A 22,234-nucleotide genomic window follows, 5' to 3' on the forward strand; every position below is an offset into this window, starting at 1 on the left:
CAGTTTCCTCCAGCAAATCGCGTTATCTCTTACTAGAGTGTTATGGCAAATGAGTGTGGGAAGTTTGGTTATCAGGCAATCTAAGGCCTCGTACACACGACCGAACATGTCCGCTGAAACTGGTCCGCGGACCAGTTTCCGCGGACATGTCCGACCATGTGTAGGGCCTAGCGGACATTTTTCCGGCCTAGCGGACAAAAGTTTCTTAGCATGCTAAGAAACTTGTCCGCTGGAAACATGTCCGTCGGACATGTCCGATGGTTAGTACGACTCATTGGACATGTCCGCTGGTTATGACGTATAACCAGCGGCCCGAAATCCCGCGCATGCGTCGAATTGATTTGACGCATGCGTGGAAGCATTGTACTTCCGTGTTAGAGAACGTCAGTGTCTTCTACGTCACCGCGTTCTCTGTCCGCTGGGATTTTGGTCTGATGGTGTGTACACACATCAGACCAAAAGCTCCCAGCAGACATGTCCGATGAAAACGGTCCGCGGACCATTTTCATCGGACATGTCTGCTCGTGTGTACAAGGCCTAAGAGTGCAGTGAGCTGCAATGGTTTTGCTAGATCTGATTCCAGATTGTAGTTAGATAATCAGGATACGCCTCTCATCCAGTCTATAGAGTGTCTCAGTAAACATGCTAGGTTATAGAGACGCAAGTCCGGCAAAGCCGCCCCTCCATCTTGTTTTGGCAAGTATAGCTGCTTCTGCGCAATGAAAGGTCTCCTTTTTTGCCAAATAGAATCTGTAAAGGCCTTGTTCAAAGTTTTGACCTTGGAGTGTTTTAGAAGGAGAGGGAACATTTGTAATAGGTATAGTAATTTGGCAAAGTTTACCATCTTGACCAGACATGTGTCCAAAAAGATAAATTAGCAAGGAGGCCCATCCAGACAGCTCTTTAAAGATTTTATTTATAATCGGGGTGTATTTTAGTCTATAAAGAGTGGCATTACCTTTGATATCATATTTCTAGGAAGATGGGTGAATGATGTAAGATTACTTTTGTATGAGCCCTGGTTCACATTTCTGCTACTTTTAAATCGCGATTCACTTGAAGTAGCGCGATTTCAAAGTAGCAAGGTCAGCGCAATTTCAGGTGCTACTTGATAGACATCTGTGTCACTTCATGCACAGATGTCTATTGAAGTTGCACCTGAAATCGGGCAAAATAGTGTAGGAACTACTTTTGCAAAACGGTGCGGCGCCGCAAATTTGGTGTCGCACCGATTGGAACAGTGCCATTGCCTCCAATAGCCTGCAACTTGTCATGCGATTTGATCTCTCAAATCGCATGAGAAATCACTCCAATGTGAACCTAGGCTGAATCGCAGTTGTATGTATATATTGTCATAGCTTATGTGATATGAAAAAGTCGTTACATTTTGCTAATGAATTTTGGACATGAGAAAAATTTTAGTAATCTCGTTCTGTAAGGTTGTGAAAAACTGTGGGTTTTAATGGGTTATGTCTATTGCGACCAAGGAGAATGGTGTCTCCTGTATAGAGGGAAAGGTTATCTTTATGCAGGAAAACTTCTCTATCCTTTTGGAAGAAATGTTAAAGAGTAACATGATTAGCCTTCTCATGTTGTTGAAGAATCATTGATTTATCAACTTCGATGTTCATCTTGTGTGGAGATAGTTGATAGGAGATTTTTTTCTCTTTGAAGATCAGTGGATCGTTTTGATGAATATCCTGTAGTAGCTGCTGTATAAAATGTTGTGCTCTTGCTGGATGCTGAAAGGTACGCAGCTGTCCGTCATAGGTTTGGAAGTGGAGTGTTGCAGGATATGCCAAAGTCATTTTTTTTCTTTTTGTAAAGGGCCTTGCCAACTTGTTGAAAGAACTTTCATTTGTGTGTTTATTCAGCTGAATAATCAGAAAATATCAGAAATGTGTGGCCTTTAAGTAAAAGTCCTTTACATGCCCAAAATGCCTGTGATATTGCCATAGAATGAGTACTGTCTTTCTTTCTGGGTTAGTGGGTCAAAATATGTGCGCTCTTTCTACTTCATAGGGTAAAGTAAGGCCCCGTACACATGAGGAGACATATCCGATGAAAACGGTCTGCGGATCGTTTTCATCGAACATGTCCCCTGGGAGCATCAGACCAAAATCCCTGCGGACAGAGAACGCGGTGACGTAGAAGACACCGACATTCTCAAACACGGAAGTGCAATGCTTCCACGCATGCGTTGAATCAATTTGACGCATGCGCGGGATTTCGGGACGCTGGTTACACGTCATAACCAGCGGACATGTCCGATTAGGTGTACTAACCATCGGACATGTCCGACGGACATGTTTCCAGGGGACAAGTTTCTTAGCTTGCTAAGAAACTTTTGTCCGCTGGAAACCTGTCCGCTAGGCCGTACACAAGCTCGGACATGTCCGCGTAAACTGGTTTTGGGATGTTATGCAAGTAGATGGCCATTAGCAGGCCTGGTGGATAGGATTCTGGCAAGCCTATTATACACAGGTTTTTGCTTTTGTGACTCATTTTCTAAGTCTTCAAACATGTTTGCCAATATGCATACCTGGTTTTCAGTCACATCCATAATGGTGATTGTTTTTTTAACCTCATCCTCCAGTGTTGAGATCCGTTCTTTGGCTTCAATCAATTTATGAGCTTGTGCAAGTAAGACAGGCCATAGACGGTGCAAACTTCTTTCCTGCAACCACGGGTTGCAGGAAAGAAATTCAGACGATTCCCCCATCAACACAGACAGTGTTGACAGGGAAATTCCTCCTACTGAGCAATTGTCTTCTCCTGGCGAGGGGCTGGGGGTGGGTATATGAAGCTGTCCATGCCGGGATATGACAATGATTATTACAAGCGACTATAGCAGCTTGGCATCAACTTGGTACATTCAGCCTGTCCATTAATGATTGGAACCGTCTATGTCCGGCCTTAGTCATGTCACAGAGATTGAATACCCTTAAACACCACTTTATTTACTCCATTCTGGATTGTTGGTTTAAAGCGGAGTTCCACCTAAGAGTGGACGCTCCACTTATCTGTCTCCTCCTCCCCTCCGGTGCAACATTTGTCTCTTTTCGGGGTGGGGGGGGGGTGAGGGATTGGAGCGGGTACCTGTTTTTGACAATTCTGCCATGGTGAGGTAGTCTGAAAGTTCGGCCCCCCTCTTCATTCCCTTGCCACTGAGCCAGTTAGAGAGCGCAGCAAGGCTTCACTGCCAGTTTTCCTTACAGGCTGTGGCGGCAGCAACACCCGAGAGCCAATGGAAACATTGGCTGGGGTGCCAAGACATCGCTGGATTCCAGAAAAGGTGAATGTCCTATTATTAAGTCAGCAGCTACAGTATGAGAAGCTGCTGACTTTAAAAAATTGTTGTGCGGGGGCCGGAACTCCACTTTAAGTAGTTTTGTTTAGTTAGGTAGTAGACTACAGATGCTATTTTCATGTGGCTTTGATCCAGCTTGGTTTCGTCGTTGGAGGACAGAGGTTCTGGGTTAGTGGAGTGTGATGGCTTTAAGGTTTCGCCATCATGAGTTATAGTTTTGCTGTTGGGTGCTTGTTTGGTCCTGGAGCATGATTTTCTTTGTTTTCTCCAGAAATCCATCCATTTGGCAGATGATTGGGTTGCAGATCTATAAGGACAGTTCTTCTGGCTATGGATGGCAGCACCCTTCACTTTTATATCATTACTATCATTACCATTTTTCCCAGAATGTGGTAAAATGTTACTTTGCAAAGACTGCATTTTTCCTTGCATATGATTAGATTATTGAAATCATCCGATTTTACCTTATTCACTAAGTTCTGGGGAAGATTCCCTTGCAAAGTGAGAAGCCCATTTGCCTTTAGTAAATAAACCCCATAATTTATGTGCCCCAGACTTGTGGGGTTCCATAGTTAACGGTTCCACCCAAAACCTAGCCATGGTTGGAAGCCTACAGTTTCTGCTGTTGGACTTGTTGGGTATTTTTCACATATTTTATAGATCATTCTTGACTTTGTGAGCTGCATGAATTAAATTTTGCAATAATGGAAATTGTGGAAGGAAAGGAGCAACATTATTTTTCCTCTGAAAGCAGAACGCCACATGTTATCAGTTAAAGTGATTGCCATAACATGTTCCATATTACACAGCCTTTCTGCTTGATTTGTAGGAAACTATGAAAAAGGAGAAAATTGGATAATATTGCAGAACGGGGATGTCCAAAATTGTATTCACCTTTCTCCATTTTCCAACCTTAGGTTGTCCGAGGATGGATCCTGAAAACAAAGACAACATTGTCCTAGGGGAAGAGAAATTCCGATACTTCTGTTTAGAGTTTGTGAAACATTCCCAAAGTGTAGGAGATGGCTGGGAGTGGAAACATGTCCAGGTAATGTGTGCATGAGTCACAGTCTATATATGATATAATGGCCTTGTATGCTGTAAGTCGGCATTCTCCGTAGCCTGCATTACATAGGCTTTGTACTTACACTACCGAAAGAAGTTATTCTTTCATCACTTAACCACTTCCCGACGGCCATACGACTATATACGGCCGCAGGGTGGCTCTACTTCTCTGGGACGCCGTCTTTTTACGGTCGCCTTTTTCCTCGTTCCCCACGCGTGCTCCAGAGCGCGCATCGGGGAACTTCTGTGCTGGCCGTGTCCCTTGGACACAGCCAATCACAGATCGCCGTGAACGGCCAATCGGAGTGGCCATTTGGTAGGCGATCTGTGCGGCCAATGAGAGATGATCTCATATGTAAACATATGAGATCATTTCTCATTGCCGGCTCTCACAATGACAGCGTCCTGTCAGGGAGAGAGGAGACCGATCTGTGTCTCTTGTACATAGGGACACAGATCGGTCACCTCCCCCAGTCACCCCCCTTCCCCCACAGTTAGAACACTATATAGGGTACACATTTAACCCCTTCCTCACCCCCTAGTGTTAACCCCTTCAATGCCAGTCACAATCATACAGTAATTAGTGCATATTTATAGCACTGATTGCAGTATAAATGTGAATGGTGCCAAAAATGTGTCAAAAGTGTCCGATGTGTCCGCCATAATGTCGCAGTCCCAATAAGAATCGCAGATCGCCGCCATTACTAGTAAAAAAAAAATAATAAAAAAAAATAATTCTGTCCCCTATTTTGTAGGCGCTATAACTTTTGCGCAAACCAGTCGCTTATTGCGATTTATTTTTTTACCAAAAATATGTAGAAGAATACGTATCGGCCTAGACTGAATTTTTTTTTTTTTAAATTGGGATATTTATTATAGCAACAAGTAAAAAATATTGTATTTTTTTTCAAAATTGTCGTCCTTTTTTGTTTATAGCGCAAAAAATAAAAACCGCAGAGGTGATCAAATACCACCAAAAGAAAGCTCTACTTGTGGGGATAAAAGGACGTAAATTTTGTTTGAATTGTCAGTTAAAGCGACGCAGTGGCGGAAGCTGAAATTTCACCTGGGCAGGAGGGGGGTATATGTGCCCAGTAAGCAAGTGGTTAATTTATTAATTGCTGTTTACTTGTCCAATATCCAAAAGGATAATCAAAAACATCTACAGCTAAAAACAAAGGGGACTTTTTATAATTGGTCAAATAGGTAATTTGGTACTATTTTGCCACCTTTTCTGATGCATTCTGCTCAGGTTGTATTTTTAGAGCTCATTCAGATGTGACTGGTGTTTTGCTGCACTTGATACCGTGTTTCCCCGAAAATAAGACCGGGTCTTATATTAATTTTGGCTACAAAAATCACACTAGGGCTTATTTTCAGGGGATGTCTTATTTCTTTACGGTATGTACAATAATCTACATTTATTCAAATACAGTCATCATGACGATCTTAGAGTGGTTGTAACCCCAAAAAGAAAAAAAAAATATCCTGATCCTTTAAAGCATGATAGCCAGAACAGTGACCCGCCGTAGCTCTTCTCCACTCTGAGCACTGCAGAGGAAGGGACCACTGACGTTGGAGAGGAGAAGATCTCTTGCCGGTCACGTGAGCGCCCAGCAGCACTGTAAGTAAGATATTTTCCAAAACAAAGTTACAAAAAGGAGACACACTGCACATTATATAATCTTTTTACAAAACGGATTACGTTTTTACGACGACTTTAACTAGGGTTTATTTTCGGGGTGGGCTTATATTGCAGCCATCCCCAAAAATAACACTAGGTCTTATTTTCGGGGTAGGGCTTATTTTCGGGGAAACAGGGTAGATGCCAGTCACTGCTAGGGCACATAGAAAACAATTGTATTTTGCCCCTTTCACATTGCAGCTAAGGCCCCGTACACACGGTCGGACCGAACTGATGAGAATGAACCGAAGTTCAGTTTCATCGGACCAAACCGACCGTGTGTATAGGCCATCGGTCTGCTTTCCTTTGGTCCAAAATTTTAAAACATGCTTCAAAACCGAACTGATGGACCGCTGCCCCATCGGACCAAACCGATGGTTAGTACAGGAAAGCATCGGTTCAAAACTCACGCATGCTCAGAATCAAGTCGACGCATGCTTGGAAGCATTGAACTTTGAACTTTGTTTTATTCAGCACGTCGTGTGTTTGACATCACCGCGTTCTGACCCGATCGGATTTTGGACTGACGGTGTGTACACACATCAGGCCGTACGGCCACTTCAGAGGTGAACCGATGGAAACGGTCCGACGGACCAGTCACATCGGTTTGGTCCGACCGTGTGTACAAGGCCTAAGAGGTACTGTACAATGAGCATTTAGTAGCATATTACCACAGCATACAGGTAGGCACTGTGGGGTTGATTTACTAAAGGCAAATAGACTGTGCACTTTGCAGTTGCTCCTGAGCTTAGTATATTAGGTAAGGCTTCACTTTGAAAGAATACTCAATCACATATTAGGGGGGAAAAAAAAAAAAAAAACAGCATTTTCTTTATCGTACATCACGGGACACAGAGAAGCATAGTAATTACTATGTGGGTTATAGAGTCTACCTTCAGGTGATGGACACTGGCACGCCCTTAAGGCAGCAAGTTCCCTCCCCTATATAACCCCTCCCATACGGAGGGGTTGGTCACGAATGAACATGTGCTCTGAGGAGCTCCACTGGAGGGATCCATGCTGGATTTAAAAAGCCTCCATAGAAACCGGATCCGTCCAAAGTGCTTCTTAGCCAAAGTGGACGGTACCCGGGCCCCCAGGTTGAGAAGAACGGGATTTGGCCTGTAATGCTCAATTTCCCAATACCAAAAGCTTATTGACAGGGTGCGATATGGGTCCAGGGGTGTGGTGTTCCTGTCCATGTACCCCGGTCCCTGAAGGTCTGCAGACTCAGATCTCCGTGATGGGCGAAGATTGAACTGCCTATATTTTGCAGAGTCCTGCAGCGTTGGATAAGGTAAGTGAAGGGTCTTTCAGAACTTGGTTCTGAAAGTTTCCTTCTTTTGAGCCATTATGCTAGTTTGCCTGTCTGTGCCTCTCTCTCCTTTCATTGTCCTGGTGTAGCAGTGATTGTGAGGTTTATCTATAATGAGTACTTGCCTGAGTGCGTCATTTAACCTCCACCTGCTGGTAGTTGGTACCTGGGGAAGGTTCCTACAAAAAACTTTGGCTACAGAAGTGTTTGTTTTTGGTCCTCACATGCTGGCTTCGACTGACAGCAACCTCGTGCACGGGCAATAGTCATCATAGGCACACACGCGCGCAATAGCCTAGCGTATGTGCATGGCCTTGTAATAGGCACACACGGCGGCAACGCGCGCACGAGGATTTGTTTCAGCTGCTCTCTATGAGCCTGAAATTGCAGGACAGAGCAGGTCAGGTGACTTGCACCTAGTCCATAAAGCTCAGTCTACCTCACCCATCCTGGCTGACGGTGGACACAGAGAGTTTTTTTGTGCATAAATTGACAGTGGCATTTTCTTAAGGCACATAGTGTGCTCTGCATCTCGCTGACCATCAAATAGCAGTGTCAGTGCTGGTCTATAGGTCCGCAAGTGGATGCAATTCCTGGCTGTGAGTACCTCGGCTTTACTATGGCAAAGGGCTCAGGAACTAAAAATGCAAAAAAGACAAAGGGTTCGCGGATCTCGGGCATGCTCCTGTGACTATTTTCTCTCCTGATAAATTAGAAGTGGCCCAGGGTGATCCATCGGGGCTATTAGGTGCCTCAGCTGCCCTTGCTCCGCCTGCTTCAGTGTTTGTAACAGAGGAGGCTCTGGCCTCAGCCATGGGTGAACTAGAGAAAAGATTGGTGACTTTAATTGCATCTTCTCTTTCAAAAGATAAACGCACCAGGTCTCCCTCTCCCCCTGCAGAGTTCCTTTTGACGGAACAACTATCCACGGAAGATGTTGATTTACCCTCAGGGGATCAGGCAGAGGGTCAGTCAGATGTCTCTGACTCGGAGGATTCTACCCTGGAGGAACCGTTTTCGGCTTCTCAGTCCGAAAGGTTGTTAGTACAGTCCCATACTGAGATGGTCCGTTCGGCCTTCAAGTTATCTCTATTAGAGCCAGCTTCTAGCTCGGTCTCTTCTTTGAAAGCCCCTCAGGCGGATTATTCCTTTCCGGCTCATCCGTTACTAGAAGGTCTTATCTATTAAGATTGGGAACATCCAGATAGATTGTTTCTGCCTCCTAAATAAAAAATCAATTTTATATCCCATGGAGGAGAAGTTCACTAAAAAATGGAGTGTCCCTGCAGTGGACGCAGCTATATCCTGTGTGAACAAGACTCTGACCTGTCCGGTGGACAACATGCAGATGTTTAAAGACACAGATAAGCGTCTGGAGACGTTGTTAAAAACATAATTCGCTACAGCCAGAGGGGTAACCCAATCTGCAGTAGCAGCTATTGGTATCTGCCAAGCCCTAAAAGACCAGATGAAGCAGGTCTTGAAAGATGTCCCGGCTCAGCAAGCTCGGGAGTTGGCCGACTTTCCCAAGGCATTATGCTTTGCAGTAGATGCCATCAAGGACTCTATACAACAGTCCTCCCGCCTTATGCTACTTTTAGTACATATGCGTAGGCTGCTCTGGTTGAAAAACTGGTCTGCTGAAACCCCTTGCAAGAGCGTTTGTTTGGGAAAGATCTTGATAGATATATCCAGAAAATTTCCAGTGGCAAAAGCACGCTGTTGCCAGTTAAAAAGAGGTTTAAGGGTCCCCCCTCCTTTAAGAGGCCCTCCTCTCCAGTTCCTGGGCCTTCTGCCTCCAGGCAGCCCCGACGGCCTCCCGGAAGGTTTAATGCAGGAGGAAAACCTCAAGGACAATCTCAGGCTCCCAAGAAACCCTGGAACCGTAAGCCGGCCAAGCCTGCGTCTAAGTCAGCATTATGAAGGTTCACCCCCACTCCAGGTGGGGGGAAGACTTCAGCTGTTTGCAGGGACCTGGCAAGAAAGGATCCAAGACAATTGGGTCCTCTCCACGGTTTCCGAGGGGTACAGGCTGGAGTTGCAAGAGTTTCCTCCACCCCGCTTCCTGGCCTCAAACGTCCCGAAAGACCCGGGAAAAAGAAAGTCTTTAGCGTTGACCTTGGATCATCTGCTCTCCCAAGGGGTGATTATAGAACTACCAGTGGAAGAGCAAGGTTTGGGTTTCTATTCAAATCTTTTTACCGTCCCCAAGCCAAACGGAGACGTAAGACCCATTCTGGATCTCAAGGCCCTAAACCAGTTCCTAAATGTCCGATCCTTTCGGATGGAATCAATTTGGTCAGTGACCGCCTCCCTGCGGGGAGGGGAACTATTATCGTCCATAGATATCAAGGACGCATACCTACACATACCTATTTTTCTCGGCCATCAGAATCTGTTACGCTTTGCGATAAATCAGCACCATTTTCAGTGTGTGGCTTTACCCTTCGGACTAGTCACGGCACCTCAGGTGTTCACGAAGGTGCTGGCCCCCCTCTTGGCCAATCTAAGGTCTGACGGCATACCTATAGTAGCCTATCTGGATGATCTGTTGCTGGTAGATCACTCAATTACCGATCTGAATCAAGCAATACGCAGAACCGTGAGGAACCTGGAGTCCTTGGGTTGGAGTCTCAACCTGGACAAGTCAGCCTTAGTTCCTGTGAAGAGGCTGGAATATTTAGGTCTGCTCATAGACACAGATCAGAGAAAGATATCTTTGCCTCAAATGAAGGTCGATTCTTTAAGGGAACTAGTCCAGTTGGTCAGTTCAAAGCGTCAGCCTTCCATTCGCCTTTGTATGCAACTCCTGGGGAAAATGGTAGCCTCATTCGAGGCCGTCCCATTTGCCCAGTTCCCCTCAAGGAGACTACAACACGCTACCTTATCCGCTTGGAACAAGAAAGCCCAAGCCTTAGACTTCCCTATGTGGCTCTCCCCTACAGTTCCGCAGAGCCTTTGCTGGTGGCTGGTTCCCCATAATTTGCTAAAAGGGAAGACCTTTGTTCCAATATCTTGGCAGGTTGTGACTACAGATGCCAGTCTGCTAGGCTGGGGTGCAGTCCTGGAGCAGATATCTCTCCAGGGAAAGTGGTCAGTCTCCGAGAAATCTCTACCCATCAACCTGTTAGAGATTCAGGCAGCTCGTCTAGCCCTATCAGCATGGACAGACAAGTTGCGGGGGTATCCAGTCAGGATACAATCCGACATTGCCACAGCTGTGGCATACATAAATCACCAGGGTGGCACGAGGAGTCGTGCGGCCCAAAAAGAAGTGGACCAGATCCTGATTTGGGCAGAAAAGCATGTCTTGTGCATTCTTTTAATTCAATATTGTGAATTATTGCCAGCGCCAACACTCAACTGTTGATAAGATATACACTATTAAGGCTAGGATCCCTCATCAAAAATGGCGGATCCGTGTCCATGACCCCGGAAGTCAAGTCTGGGCGGTCCTTTGGACACTGAGTGCACATAAGTAGTGGCGAGTCAGCACGCCGCTCGTGCCCCTGGAAGATGTCATCTTACTGACGAAACGGCGTGCTGACGTCATCATTGTTTGCCCGCGACCATCCGGAAGGAACGAGCGGATTACACAAGCCGGCCGGCTTTAAAATTTTAAACACACGCTAATGTACTACTATGGACATGTGAGTGCATAACTTTGTTTTACAATAAATCGTTTTAGTAGCAGTACTACTCTATGTTTGCCCTTCTTGTTTTCACTCCTGGGTTTAATGCATGAGTGCGTTCTGGCTAAGGATCATCCAATTTTTCCATCTGGTGTGGAGGAACCTAGCTGGGGAACGGAGGCTATCTATCAGATACAGTACTACATGCGATTTATATTTTGGTGTTAGGTAAGCAGAATATTTACTTGAGGTGGAGGTGCTTTAACCAGCTGTCTTACACTTGCTGTGGATTTTCTTTCCAACACAACTTGGGTGCTTTTATGAAGACTACAAAACGTCCAATTACATCCTAGCTGATCACAGCTATATGGACTATTATTTATCCTAGTGCACTATTTCACCTTTGTATTTGTTGCACTATTAAGCACTTTTATTTACTGCAGTGTGTACATTGTTTACCTTGTCATGTTGGTATTGACATATATACACACACCTTATTAGCAGCGCAGCATTTATCCCTTTAAATTCTATACTATATGTTCATCTGACATATTTTTGCTGCAGCAGCCACATTTACAAATTTATTTTGACATCACGTTAATATTAATTTCATTTATAAGACCTGCGCTGTATTCCCCACATACATTGTGCATATCAGCGATTTTCATTCCAGGAATAGACAATTGGCAGGCAGACTTCCTAAGTCGCCAGCAGTTGATCCCAGGAGAGTGGGCTCTTCACTCAGACATCTTCCGGGGCATTTTTTAGAGGTGGGGAACACCAGATGTGGATCTCTTTGCATCAAGGTTCAATATGAAGGTGGACAATTTTCTGTCCTGAACGAGGGATCCGCTCGCTTGCGGAACAGATGCGCTGGTGTTTCTGTGGTATCGGTTCTCCCTGATCTATGCATTTCCTCCACTGCAATTGTTACCCCGCCTCCTTGTCAGGATAAAGTCGGAAGGAAAAACAGTAATTCTGGTCGCTCTGCTTGGTACGCAGAGATTGTAAGGATGGCAATAGGACATCCATGGATTCTTCCGCTCCGTCCAGACCTGCTCTCACAGGGGCCAATATTCCACCCTTCCTTACGGTCTCTAAATTTAACGGTCTGGCTGTTGAAACCCATATCCTAAAGAGGAGGAGTCTCTCTAATTCTTTAGTGTCTACACTAATTAATGCCAGAAAGCCAGCTTCTAGGCTTATTTATTACAGAGTTTGGAAGGCATATGTGGCCTGATGCGAAGCCAAACTGTGGCATTCTCGCATGTATCTCATTGGCAGAATACTGGAGTTTCTGCAGTTAGGGGCAGACATGAGATTAGCCTTAAGTACCATCAAGGGCCAGGTCTCGGCCTTATCAATATTTTTTCAAAGACCACTGGCTACACATTCTCTGGTTAAGACCTTCTTACAGGGGGTGATTCGTATTAATCCTCCAATTAAAACCCCCTTGTGCCCGTGGGACCTGAATCTGGTTCTCTCTGCCCTACAGAAGCAACCCTTTGAGCCTCTGGCTCACATTCCCTTGGTCCTCTTGACCAGGAAGGTGGTGTTCTTGGTAGCCATAGCCTCTGCTAGGAGGGTATCGGAGTTGGCGGCCCTTTCATGTAAAGAGCCATACCTAATTCTTCATAAGGACAGAGTGGTCCTGCGGCCTCATCCGGCCTTCCTCCCCAAGGTAGTTTCAAACTTCCATCTGAACCAGGATCTGGTTCTTCCTTCTTTTTTTCCAGAACCTAATTCTGCAAAAGAAAGATCGTTGCATACTCTGGATGTACTGAGAGCAGTAAAAATCTATGTGAAAAAAGAGAGGTGATGAGCGCAAAAATAATACACTGAACAATCTAAAGTGCTCAATAGGGCCTATAAAATAATTAAAGTGATCAAATTGCTGAGCTTAGTGATCAATAATCAAATACATGAATGACAAAAATCATAGTAAAGTGCTTGGTGCAATCAAACAATTAGGGATCCTGTTAGATGATGAAAGTGCTAAATTGGCAGAAATTTGCCTAATAAATACATATATAACACAAATCCCTATAAGGTGCTAGTGCAATGGACAAATGAGGTTCCTAGTAAATGATGCCTAGGAAATCCAGTGGAGTATATGGATGAGCAGTTCATATAAAGATGCAATTCATATGGATAAACAGTTCATATAATGATGCAATTCATTTGGCAGATAATCTTCCAACAGAACTTCCTGGTAATAAGCTCACAGAGCACTTAGCTAACCCAAAAGGGTAGTAGCTTAGAGCGGTGTGTGACTGGCCTCTCTGGAGCAGCGTGGTAGTTGTGTGGACATCAGCTGGAAGTGGAGCTCTCCGTTTTTTGCAAGCTGTGATTGGCCAAGCAAGCGGGTCATAGTGCATGCTTAGCCAATCATCAGCCAGCAATGCACTGCGATGCCGCAGTGAATTATGGGCCGTGACACGCCACTCGAATTTGGCGCGAACGGATCGTAAGGTTCGTATTTCGACGAACTGTCGAACGAAGCTCATCCCTAATTCTGACCGGTGTCGTCACAGGAACACTAACGTCAACAAAGACACTATGGCTATAAAACGCTTATTAGTAGAAGGGGGGTCTTGAACCTGTGTTGGCTTTGAATTGGTGTCTCTATTTCAATTTACAAAAAAAAGTTTTTTGGTAGTGGGAAATATACACTTTAGGCATTTTTAGCACATCATTGCCCTTTTTACCTAACTGAATGGTGACCAGGCATAAAGGACCAAAAATGTATTTAATCTCAGTTGGTTCTGCAGGATCAACTTCAGTACAACCAGCTTGTTGGATGTTTTTAATGTGATCACTGCTGGCGGCATTGTGTTCTGTCGGCAAGGAAGGCTGCCCACCCGCAGAACACAATAGCGCTGCAGGAGGGATTCAGTGTTGATGAGGAAACAAACTATTTTTTCCTTCCACCATAAGTGGAATAATCTATGGCAGGCATGTCCAAAGTCCGGCCAGCGGCCCGCGTTCCGGTTTCGGATGGCCCGCCTGGTCATTTTAACATGTATATTCTTTGTGGCCACCAACAAATCTCTGAGCGCTGGGGACCACAAAATAAATACATGCTGGCTGCCGAGAAGGAGGCGGGATGAGCGCCGTGCATACAGGAGTATTTCCTGTTTGCACGGCGACCTCTGTAAAAGGAAGTCCCGTCTCTTGCGCTGCCATTGGACAACGGTTCTGTCCATCACAGGAGGCGGGTGTCATGGATATGCACAAAGTCTGTCTGCTTACCTGATCTCCATGTGTTCATTAGAGGCCTGACCCTCCTTCTGACTGTCTCTTATCATCTTCCTCCCTGTATGGCTCCACCCTAGGCCATCCCAGAAAGCCTATATTAACCATTGCACTGCTAGTCTGCTTTGCTGTTCAATAGTGTAGTTTGCTAAGTTCCTGTTTGCAGTTTACTACGATCATCTTCCTGTGTACCGTTTTTTGCTTGTTCCTGACTTCTGCTGTTTGCCTGTGCCCCTGACCATTTGCCTGTCCGACGGTTATCCTTGTCTGCCTGTTGCCCTGACCTTGGTCTACCCATCACCACCGTTTGTCCTGCTGGCTGCTTCCCCTCTCTCCCTGCGGAGTGTGACCTAGGGAATCTCGGGGGTCGCGACCTGGATCCAGTTGCGGCCAAGGCCATCCTCACCATCAGAGGCTCTGGTCAATACAAAACTGGGTCTTAGACTCCGCACCCCGGGTGATCTTGGGTTCACGCTTCCTCTCTGTAGCAGCAGTCGGTTATTGGGTTCACTACCCTGTGGTGCATCCCTGACCCCAACGGGGTGCACTTGTCACCTGGCCACAAGTGATCTGACAGTTTGAACAGCCATGAACCCGGCCGACGTGTCGCTCCCCGCAGACGATCCATTACAGAGCATTGTTTGCAGACTCGAGACGCACAAAGCTAATCAGACTCAGGTGATGCGTTTCCTACAAGATCTGGCTTCCCGCTTTGATCAGCTTCAGACCTCGTTGGGAACCCTAAATCCGCAACCCCAAGTACAACCACTGGCTGCGCCTGTCGCACCAGTCGCAGAGTCGCATTCACTGAAACTACCACTTCCAATCCGTTTTTCTGGAGACTCCAAGGCCTGCAGGGGGTTCCTTAGCCAATGCACTATTCATTTTGAGCTCCTGCCCCAACACTTTCTGTCTGATCGGGCTAAGATAGCCTATATCATTTCCCTCCTCTCCGGTGAAGCCTTAGCCTGGGCTGCCCCTCTGTGGGAATCGAATGATCCAGTGGTTTCTAGCCTGTCTGTTTTCTTGAAACTTTTCCGGAATATCTTCGAAGAACCGGCTCGTGTCTCTTCAGCGGCCAGCGCCCTTTTACGTCTCCGCCAAGAATCCCGTTCAGTGGGACAATATGCTCTTCAGTTCCGTATTTTCTCAGCTGAATTGAGCTGGAACAATGAGGCCTTAGTCGCAACCTTTTTGCATGGCCTTTCTGATAGAGTGAAGGATGAATTAGCAGGAAGAACCATCCCCACTGATCTGGACGGAGTGATCTCCTTGTGTAACCAGATTGATATTCGCTTTCAGGAAAGGACCCTAGAAAGGCGACACCAGCATTCCTTGGTCCTTAGTCAGCCTGACCTCCCCTCTCTTCGACCCGTGGAGAATCTCCTGCCAGCTGAGGAACCCATGCAGCTGGGTCGGACCAGGCTATCTCCCGAGGAACGTGCTAAGCGCAGAACTCTGGGCCTGTGTCTCTACTGTGGGGGCAAAGGTCACTTTCGTGACACTTGCTCTCTTCGCCCGGAAAAATGCTCGGGTTCAATACATCTGAAGGTCTTTTTGTGTCCCTTCATCTCGGTGCTTCTTCTCGTTCGTTCTCGGCATATCTAGATTCCAGAGCCGCTGGCAACTTCATGGACTGGGAAATCGCATCATCCATGAGACTTACCCTCTTGCCCCTCACCACGCCATTGGTGGTCTTGGCGATTGATGGCACTGTTCTCCCAGGGGGCTCTATTCGCTTCCAGACACTTCCCGTTAAAATGTCAGTAGGGACACCAGGAGTGGATATCCTTCCTTATCCTACCTAAGGCCTCAGCTCCTATCGTTTTAGGTCTTCCTTGGTTAAGGCTCCATTCTCCACACATTGACTGGACTGCCGGACAGATCCTGGCTTGGGGTCCCTCCTGTTCCACGTCTTGCCTACCCAAGAATGCCCCAAAAGAGAAACTTCCTGTTGCCACCATTCCAGTATCTTTTGCTCTTCCTACCGCATGTAGTGGTGTCCAGAATGTGTCCTGCAATAGTCAGGCTGATGTACTTTCTAGCCAATGTGCCACTTTGGACGAGGAGCCCGCCTGTGAACCTAAGCCGATCATTCAATCCACTTTACCGTTGTCTGTCCCTAAAACGCTCAGCCAGGCTAACTTGTCTGCAAGTTCTGCAGTCGCTATGCCTTGTGATGCGATTCGGGTAGTCACTACACCTGACTATGCTATTCAATCGGCCTCTGCATCAGCTATGCCAGGCCAGCCCATGCCCAGTGAGCCTCCTAACTTGTTCAGGACCTTCTGCAACCTGTCTAAGGGGCTCAATCCATCCTTTGCAAAGATTGCCTCATTCGGCCAAGTGGGGTTTTCTACCTTGTTTTCAGTGCTGTCTGCATTCTGCTGTTTTTTCTGCTATCCAGCTTGACCCTGTGTCCTGTCACCTTCAAACCAACCTGACCTCAGGGTTCCTCTGACCTCTGCCCAGTTCATCTTTAAGGGTCTGCTTGATCCTCTCATGCCCTTACTTATTCCTAAAGGGCCTTTGGTCTTCAGTAAATCCTTTTGTCCTCCCCTACTTCGGTTCTTGTCAATGAGCATACTCAAGTTCTGGATTCTCGTCTCTGCAGAGGCATTCTTCAGTACCTTGTGCTTTGGAGAGGATTTGGTCCTGAGGAGGCGTCTTGGATTTCTGTATCTGAGGTCTTTGCGCCCCATTTGTTGAGGAGGTTTCATCTGGGATTCCCCTTTAGGCCTGGGTCCAGGCTGGGGAGGGGGAGGGGCCATAAGAGGGAGGGTACTGTCATGGATATGCACAAAGTCTGTCTGCTTACCTGATCTCCATGTGTTCATTAGAGGCCTGACCCTCCTTCTGACTGTCTCTTATCACCTTCCTCCCTGTATGGCTCCACCCTAGGCCATCCCAGAAAGCCTATATTAACCATTGCACTGCTAGTCTGCTTCGCTGTTCAATAGTATAGTTTGCTAAGTTCCTGTTTGCAATGTGCTACGATCATCTTCCTGTGTACCGTTTTTGGCTTGTTCTGCTGTTTGCCTGTGCCTGCTGGCTGCTTCCCCTCTCTCCCTGCGGAGTGTGACCTAGGGAATCTCGGGGGTCGCGACCTGGATCCAGTTGCGACCAAGGCCATCCTCACCATCAGAGGCTCTGGTGAATACAAAACTGGGTCTTAGACTCCACTCCCCGGGTGATCTTGGGTTCACGCTTCCTCTCTGTAGCAGCAGTCGGCTATTGGGTTCACTACCCTGTGGTGCATCCCTGACCCCAACGGGGTGCACTTGTCACCTGGCCATGGGTGACCTGACAGCGGGACTTTCTATTAAAGAGGCTGCCGATTAAAACAGGATTTTCTCCTGTATGTCTGTCGGCGCTCGTCCCGCCCCCTCCCTGTCTCCTCCAATGCTGCAGATGGGCATGAATCAGGCTGCAATGGTGAGTCTGCATTCATGCCAAAGGGGTGCTGCATTCAGGGCAAGGGGGTGCTGCATTCAGGACAACAGTGGGTGCTACATTCAGGGCAAGGGGGGTGCTGCATTCAGGGCAATAGGGGTGCTGCATTCAGGACAATGGGGGTGCTGCATTTATGGCACTTGTGAGGCTGCATTGATGATCAGTGACCCTTATTTTGCTTCACAATTCTATATTTAAAATTTAAGATTTTTTAACCACTTAAGGACCCCTTCACGCCGATATACGTCACAGGCGTGCGCACGCGGCACGCTCCCGCGACCCGGTCCAAAGCTCCGGGACCGCGGACCCGATCGCCGCTGGAGTCCCGCGATCGGTCCCCAGAGCTGAAGAACGGGGAGAGCTGTATGTAAACACAGCTTCCCCGTTCTTCACTGTGGTGTCGTGTGATCCCTTTTATAGGGGGACACAATCGATGATGTCACACCTACAGCCACACCCCCTACAGTTGTAAACACATATTAGGTCACACATAACCCCTTCAGCGCCCCCTGTGGTTAACTCCCAAACTGCAACTATCATTTTTACAGTAAACAATGCATTTTAAATGCATTTTTTGCTGTGAAAATGACAATGGTCCCAAAAATGTGTCAAAATTGTCCGAAGTGTCCGCCATAATGTCGCAGTCACGAAAAACATTGCTGATCGCCGCCATTAGTAGTAAAAAATATTTTTTTATAAAAATGCAATAAAACTATCCCCTATTTTGTAAACGCTATAAATTTTGCGCAAACCAACCGATAAACGCTTATTGCGTTTTTTTTTACCAAAAATAGGTAGAAGAATACGTATCGGCCTAAACTGAGGAAAAATATATTTTTTTAATATATTTTGGGGGGATATTTATTATAGCAAAAAGTAAAAAACATTTTTTTCAAAATTGTGGCTCTATTTTTGTTTATAGCGCAAAAAATAAAAACCGCAGAGGTGATCAAATATCACCAAAAGAAAACTCTATTTGTGGGGGAAAAAGGACGCCAATTTTGTTTGGGAGCCACGTCGCAGGACCGCGCAATTGTCTGTGACACAGTGCCGAATCGCAAAACCTGGCCGGGTCCTTTAGCTGCATTTCTTTATCGTACATCACGGGACACAGAGCAGCATAGCCATTACTATGTGGGTTATAGAGTCTACCTTCAGGTGATGGACACTGGCACTCCCAGACAGGAAGTCCCCTCCCTATATAACCCCCGCCCATAACGGGAGTACCTCAGTTTTTTCGCCAGTGTCTTAGGTGTTGGTCACGTTTGAATGGCTATGCCTCTACGTCCTTGGGACCTTGGCAGGCTAACCAGATCCGTCCAAAAGTGCTTCATAGCCAAGGTGGACGGTACCCAGGCCCCGGTTCAAAGATGGGGTTTTGCCTATAACGTCTCTCCTTCGGAGGGCTGGACTCTGGGTTCCAGGACTTTGTGCCTTCCAAGGACCAAATGTTCCTCCTGCCAGAGTGCTGTATAGGTCCAGGGGAGTGGTGTTCCTGTTTAGGACCTCGGTCCCTGAAGGTCTAGTACAATACCCACGGAGATGGGGGAAGATTGGGCTTCTTGCTCTGCAATACCCTGCGCCGTGGACAGGTAAGAGGGAACCTGCGGGACTTGGTTCGACGGTAGGTTTCTCCAGGGGGATCTTGAGTTAGCCTATAGTATGCTCTGCATCGGCGATCTCATACCACTATGTCTTTCAGACAGGATGGCCCATTCACCCATACACCTCCCCTTGGCTGGTTTCCTAGTATAATGCTGCTACCGCAAGAGGTGAGGATGGTAAGTCTGCTAAACGGTAATAAGAAACCTCACGTCGGCGTGCGGAGGGGGCGGGCAGCGTCCGGGGCGTTCCCCTCCCGCCTGACGTCACAGGGGAGGCACACATTTAAAGCCTACAAGACAGAGCGGACGGCTGGAGGGACACAGAGCGGCAGTCTCCCTGCCAAAAAGTGCTTGTATCCTTGAGATAGGCTCTAGCTGACTACAGTGGCACCCGATGGCGGTTTAGAGAACAGTGTGGGTCTGGAGCTAATGCTCAAACACTGACCATTACATATTTTACACAGCCAGAGTTCTCTTGCAGCAGCCTGAGCTTTATTTTTCATCAGACTGTTTTTTTCACAGTACCTTGAGTGCTCAGTACTAGTCCAGCAAGTTAAGGGGGCATTACTTACCTTGGAATAATCCTCAGTATTTTCTTCCCTTACTGTGGCACAGGGAAGCTTAGGATTCCTAGCAGTACCCTAGCCTTATTTTTTGTGTGACTTCTTGCTGTAACAGTTAGTTGTTGCAGCGGAGTACCTCAAGGTTGTATCATGGCTCCCAAGGGCTCGGGAACAGCTAAAAATACTAAAAATGTTAAAAAACAAAAGGGTTCCCCTTCAGGCTCTGAGGATCTTGGCCAGGCTTCGGCGGTCCCATCCTCACCGGAAAGACCAGAGGTCATTGCCCTAGGTGAGCTATCAGAGTTGCTAGGTGCTGCGGCTGGCCCTATCCAACCAGGCCCTGTCTATGTAACAGAGGAGATGCTGGCTTCCACCCTGGGGGGGTTGGAACGAAGGTTGACAATGCTGATTGCAGCCTCATTGCCAGAAAAGAAACAGGCTAGGTCCCCGTCCCCTAGGTTTGTGTCCTCAGATGCAGAAATCCTTTCCCCTGAGGAACTGGATTTTGCAGAGGACCAAGCTGATAACCTAGAGCGTTCTGATTCTGAGGAATCTACCATTGAGGAACCTTTTTCCGCCTTTCAGGCGGAGAGTTTGTGGATCCAGTCCTTAACGTATATGGTCCGGACTGCATTTAAGTTGCCTCTTCCTGGACCACAGGTACCTGCGGTATCCTCCTTGGGCTCTTTGAAAGCGCCACTGAGCAATGCGGTATTTCCAGTCCATCCGCTTTTAGAGGACCTGATTTTTCAGGACTGGGTGCGACCTGATAGAATCTTTATTCCTCCTAAGAGGTTCTCTGTACTTTACCCTATGGAGGAAAGATTTTCTAAGAAATGAGCGGTCCCTACTGTGGACGCAGCCATTTCCTGCGTCAATAAGACCTTAACTTGTCCGGTGGAAAACATTCAAATGTTCAAGGATCCGGTCGATAAAAGATTAGAGACTCTGCTAAAAGCCTCCTTTGCCACAGCAGGGGCAGTGGTTCAGCTGGCTGTGGCTGCTATCGGTATTTGCCAGGCATTAAAGGACCAGACAAAGCAAGTGTTAAAGGACGTTCCGGCTCAACAGGCACGAGAACTAGCCGATCTCCCAAGAGCCCTGTGTTTTGCGGTGGATGCCATAAAAGACTCCATCCAGCAGGCTTCCCCCCTATATCTCTATTTAGTACACATGCGGAGACTCTTGTGGTTGAAAAACTGGTCGGCCGAGACTCCCTGCAAGAAGCTCATAGCAGGTTTTCCTTTCCATGGAGAAAGATTATTTGGAGAAGATCTAGATAAAAATATACAAAAAATATCTAGTGGAAAGAGCACCCTCTTACCTGTTAAGAGGAGATTTCTAGGTCCCACGTTTAAACGACCATCCTCACCAGCCCCAGGCCCTTTAGCCTCCAGGCAGTATCGACGGCCTTCCGGGCGACCAGGAATGGGAAATAAGTTGCAGGGGCAGGCCTCAGGTAACAAGAGACCCTGGTCTCGTAAACCAACAAAGGCAGCCCCCAAATCAATTTATGAAGGGGCGCCCCCACTCACTCAGGTGGGGGGGAAGGCTTAGGTTTTTCTCAAGAATTTGGGAAACCAGAGTCCCAGACAAGTGGGTCCTGTCTTCGGTGGCCTTAGGCTACAAACTGGAGTTTCGGGAGTTCCCCCCTCCTCATTTTCAGATATCAAGCCTGCCAGGCGATCCGGAAAAGAGAGTTTCTCTTCTAGCTGCCTTGGACTGCCTCTTGTTCCAGGGGTTGATTGTGGAGGTACCAGCCCCAGAATGCGGGCTAGGATTCTACTCCAATCTCTTCATCATACCAAAGCCCAATGGCGATGTCAGGCCAATATTGGACCTAAAGGGTTTAAACTATTTCCTAAAGATCCGGTCCTTTCGGATGGAATCCATCTGCTCGGTGGCCTTCGCCTTACAACAAGGGGATTTTCTAGCGTCAATAGATATAAAAGACGCATACCTCCACGTGCCGATATTCCCGGGACATCACAGATTCCTTTGATTCGCAGTGGATCACCGCCACTACCAATTTGTGGCCCTCCCGTTTGGGCTAGCAACGCCCCCCCGGGTATTTAAAGATTCTGGCTCCCATCTTAGCAAATCTAAGAACCCAGGGAATTTCAATTATGGCATATTTAGATGATCTCCTAGTCATAGATCGCTCGGCTTCCAGTCTAGATCAAGCAGTGGGCCTCACGGTACATTACCTCGAGTCTCTGGGCTGGGTCCTAAACCGGGGACAAATCAGCCTTTACAGCCCACAAAACGACTAGAGTATCTCGGCATGCTATTGGATACAGAACATCAGAGGTTTTTTTTGCCTCAAGCAAAAGCCGAATCCACAAGGGAAGTA

The 22,234-nt window shown here is 47.0% G+C and overlaps 1 protein-coding gene across 2 annotated transcripts in view; it reads left to right on the top strand.

Annotated features, from left to right (window-relative positions):
- ATG10 (autophagy related 10) overlaps positions 1 to 22,234 on the top strand; it is a 330,210-nt gene that overhangs the window by 40,041 nt on the left and 267,935 nt on the right. For both annotated transcript variants that reach the window (XM_040341657.1, XM_040341655.1), the window contains one exon: positions 4,228 to 4,358. In XM_040341657.1, coding sequence (XP_040197591.1) covers positions 4,239 to 4,358 — 120 coding nt within the window. In that variant the 5' untranslated portion in view covers positions 4,228 to 4,238. The remainder of the gene's footprint in view (positions 1 to 4,227; positions 4,359 to 22,234) is intronic.

This window comes from Rana temporaria, chromosome 1 (assembly GCF_905171775.1).
Source record: "Rana temporaria chromosome 1, aRanTem1.1, whole genome shotgun sequence".
NCBI lineage: Eukaryota > Metazoa > Chordata > Amphibia > Anura > Ranidae > Rana > Rana temporaria.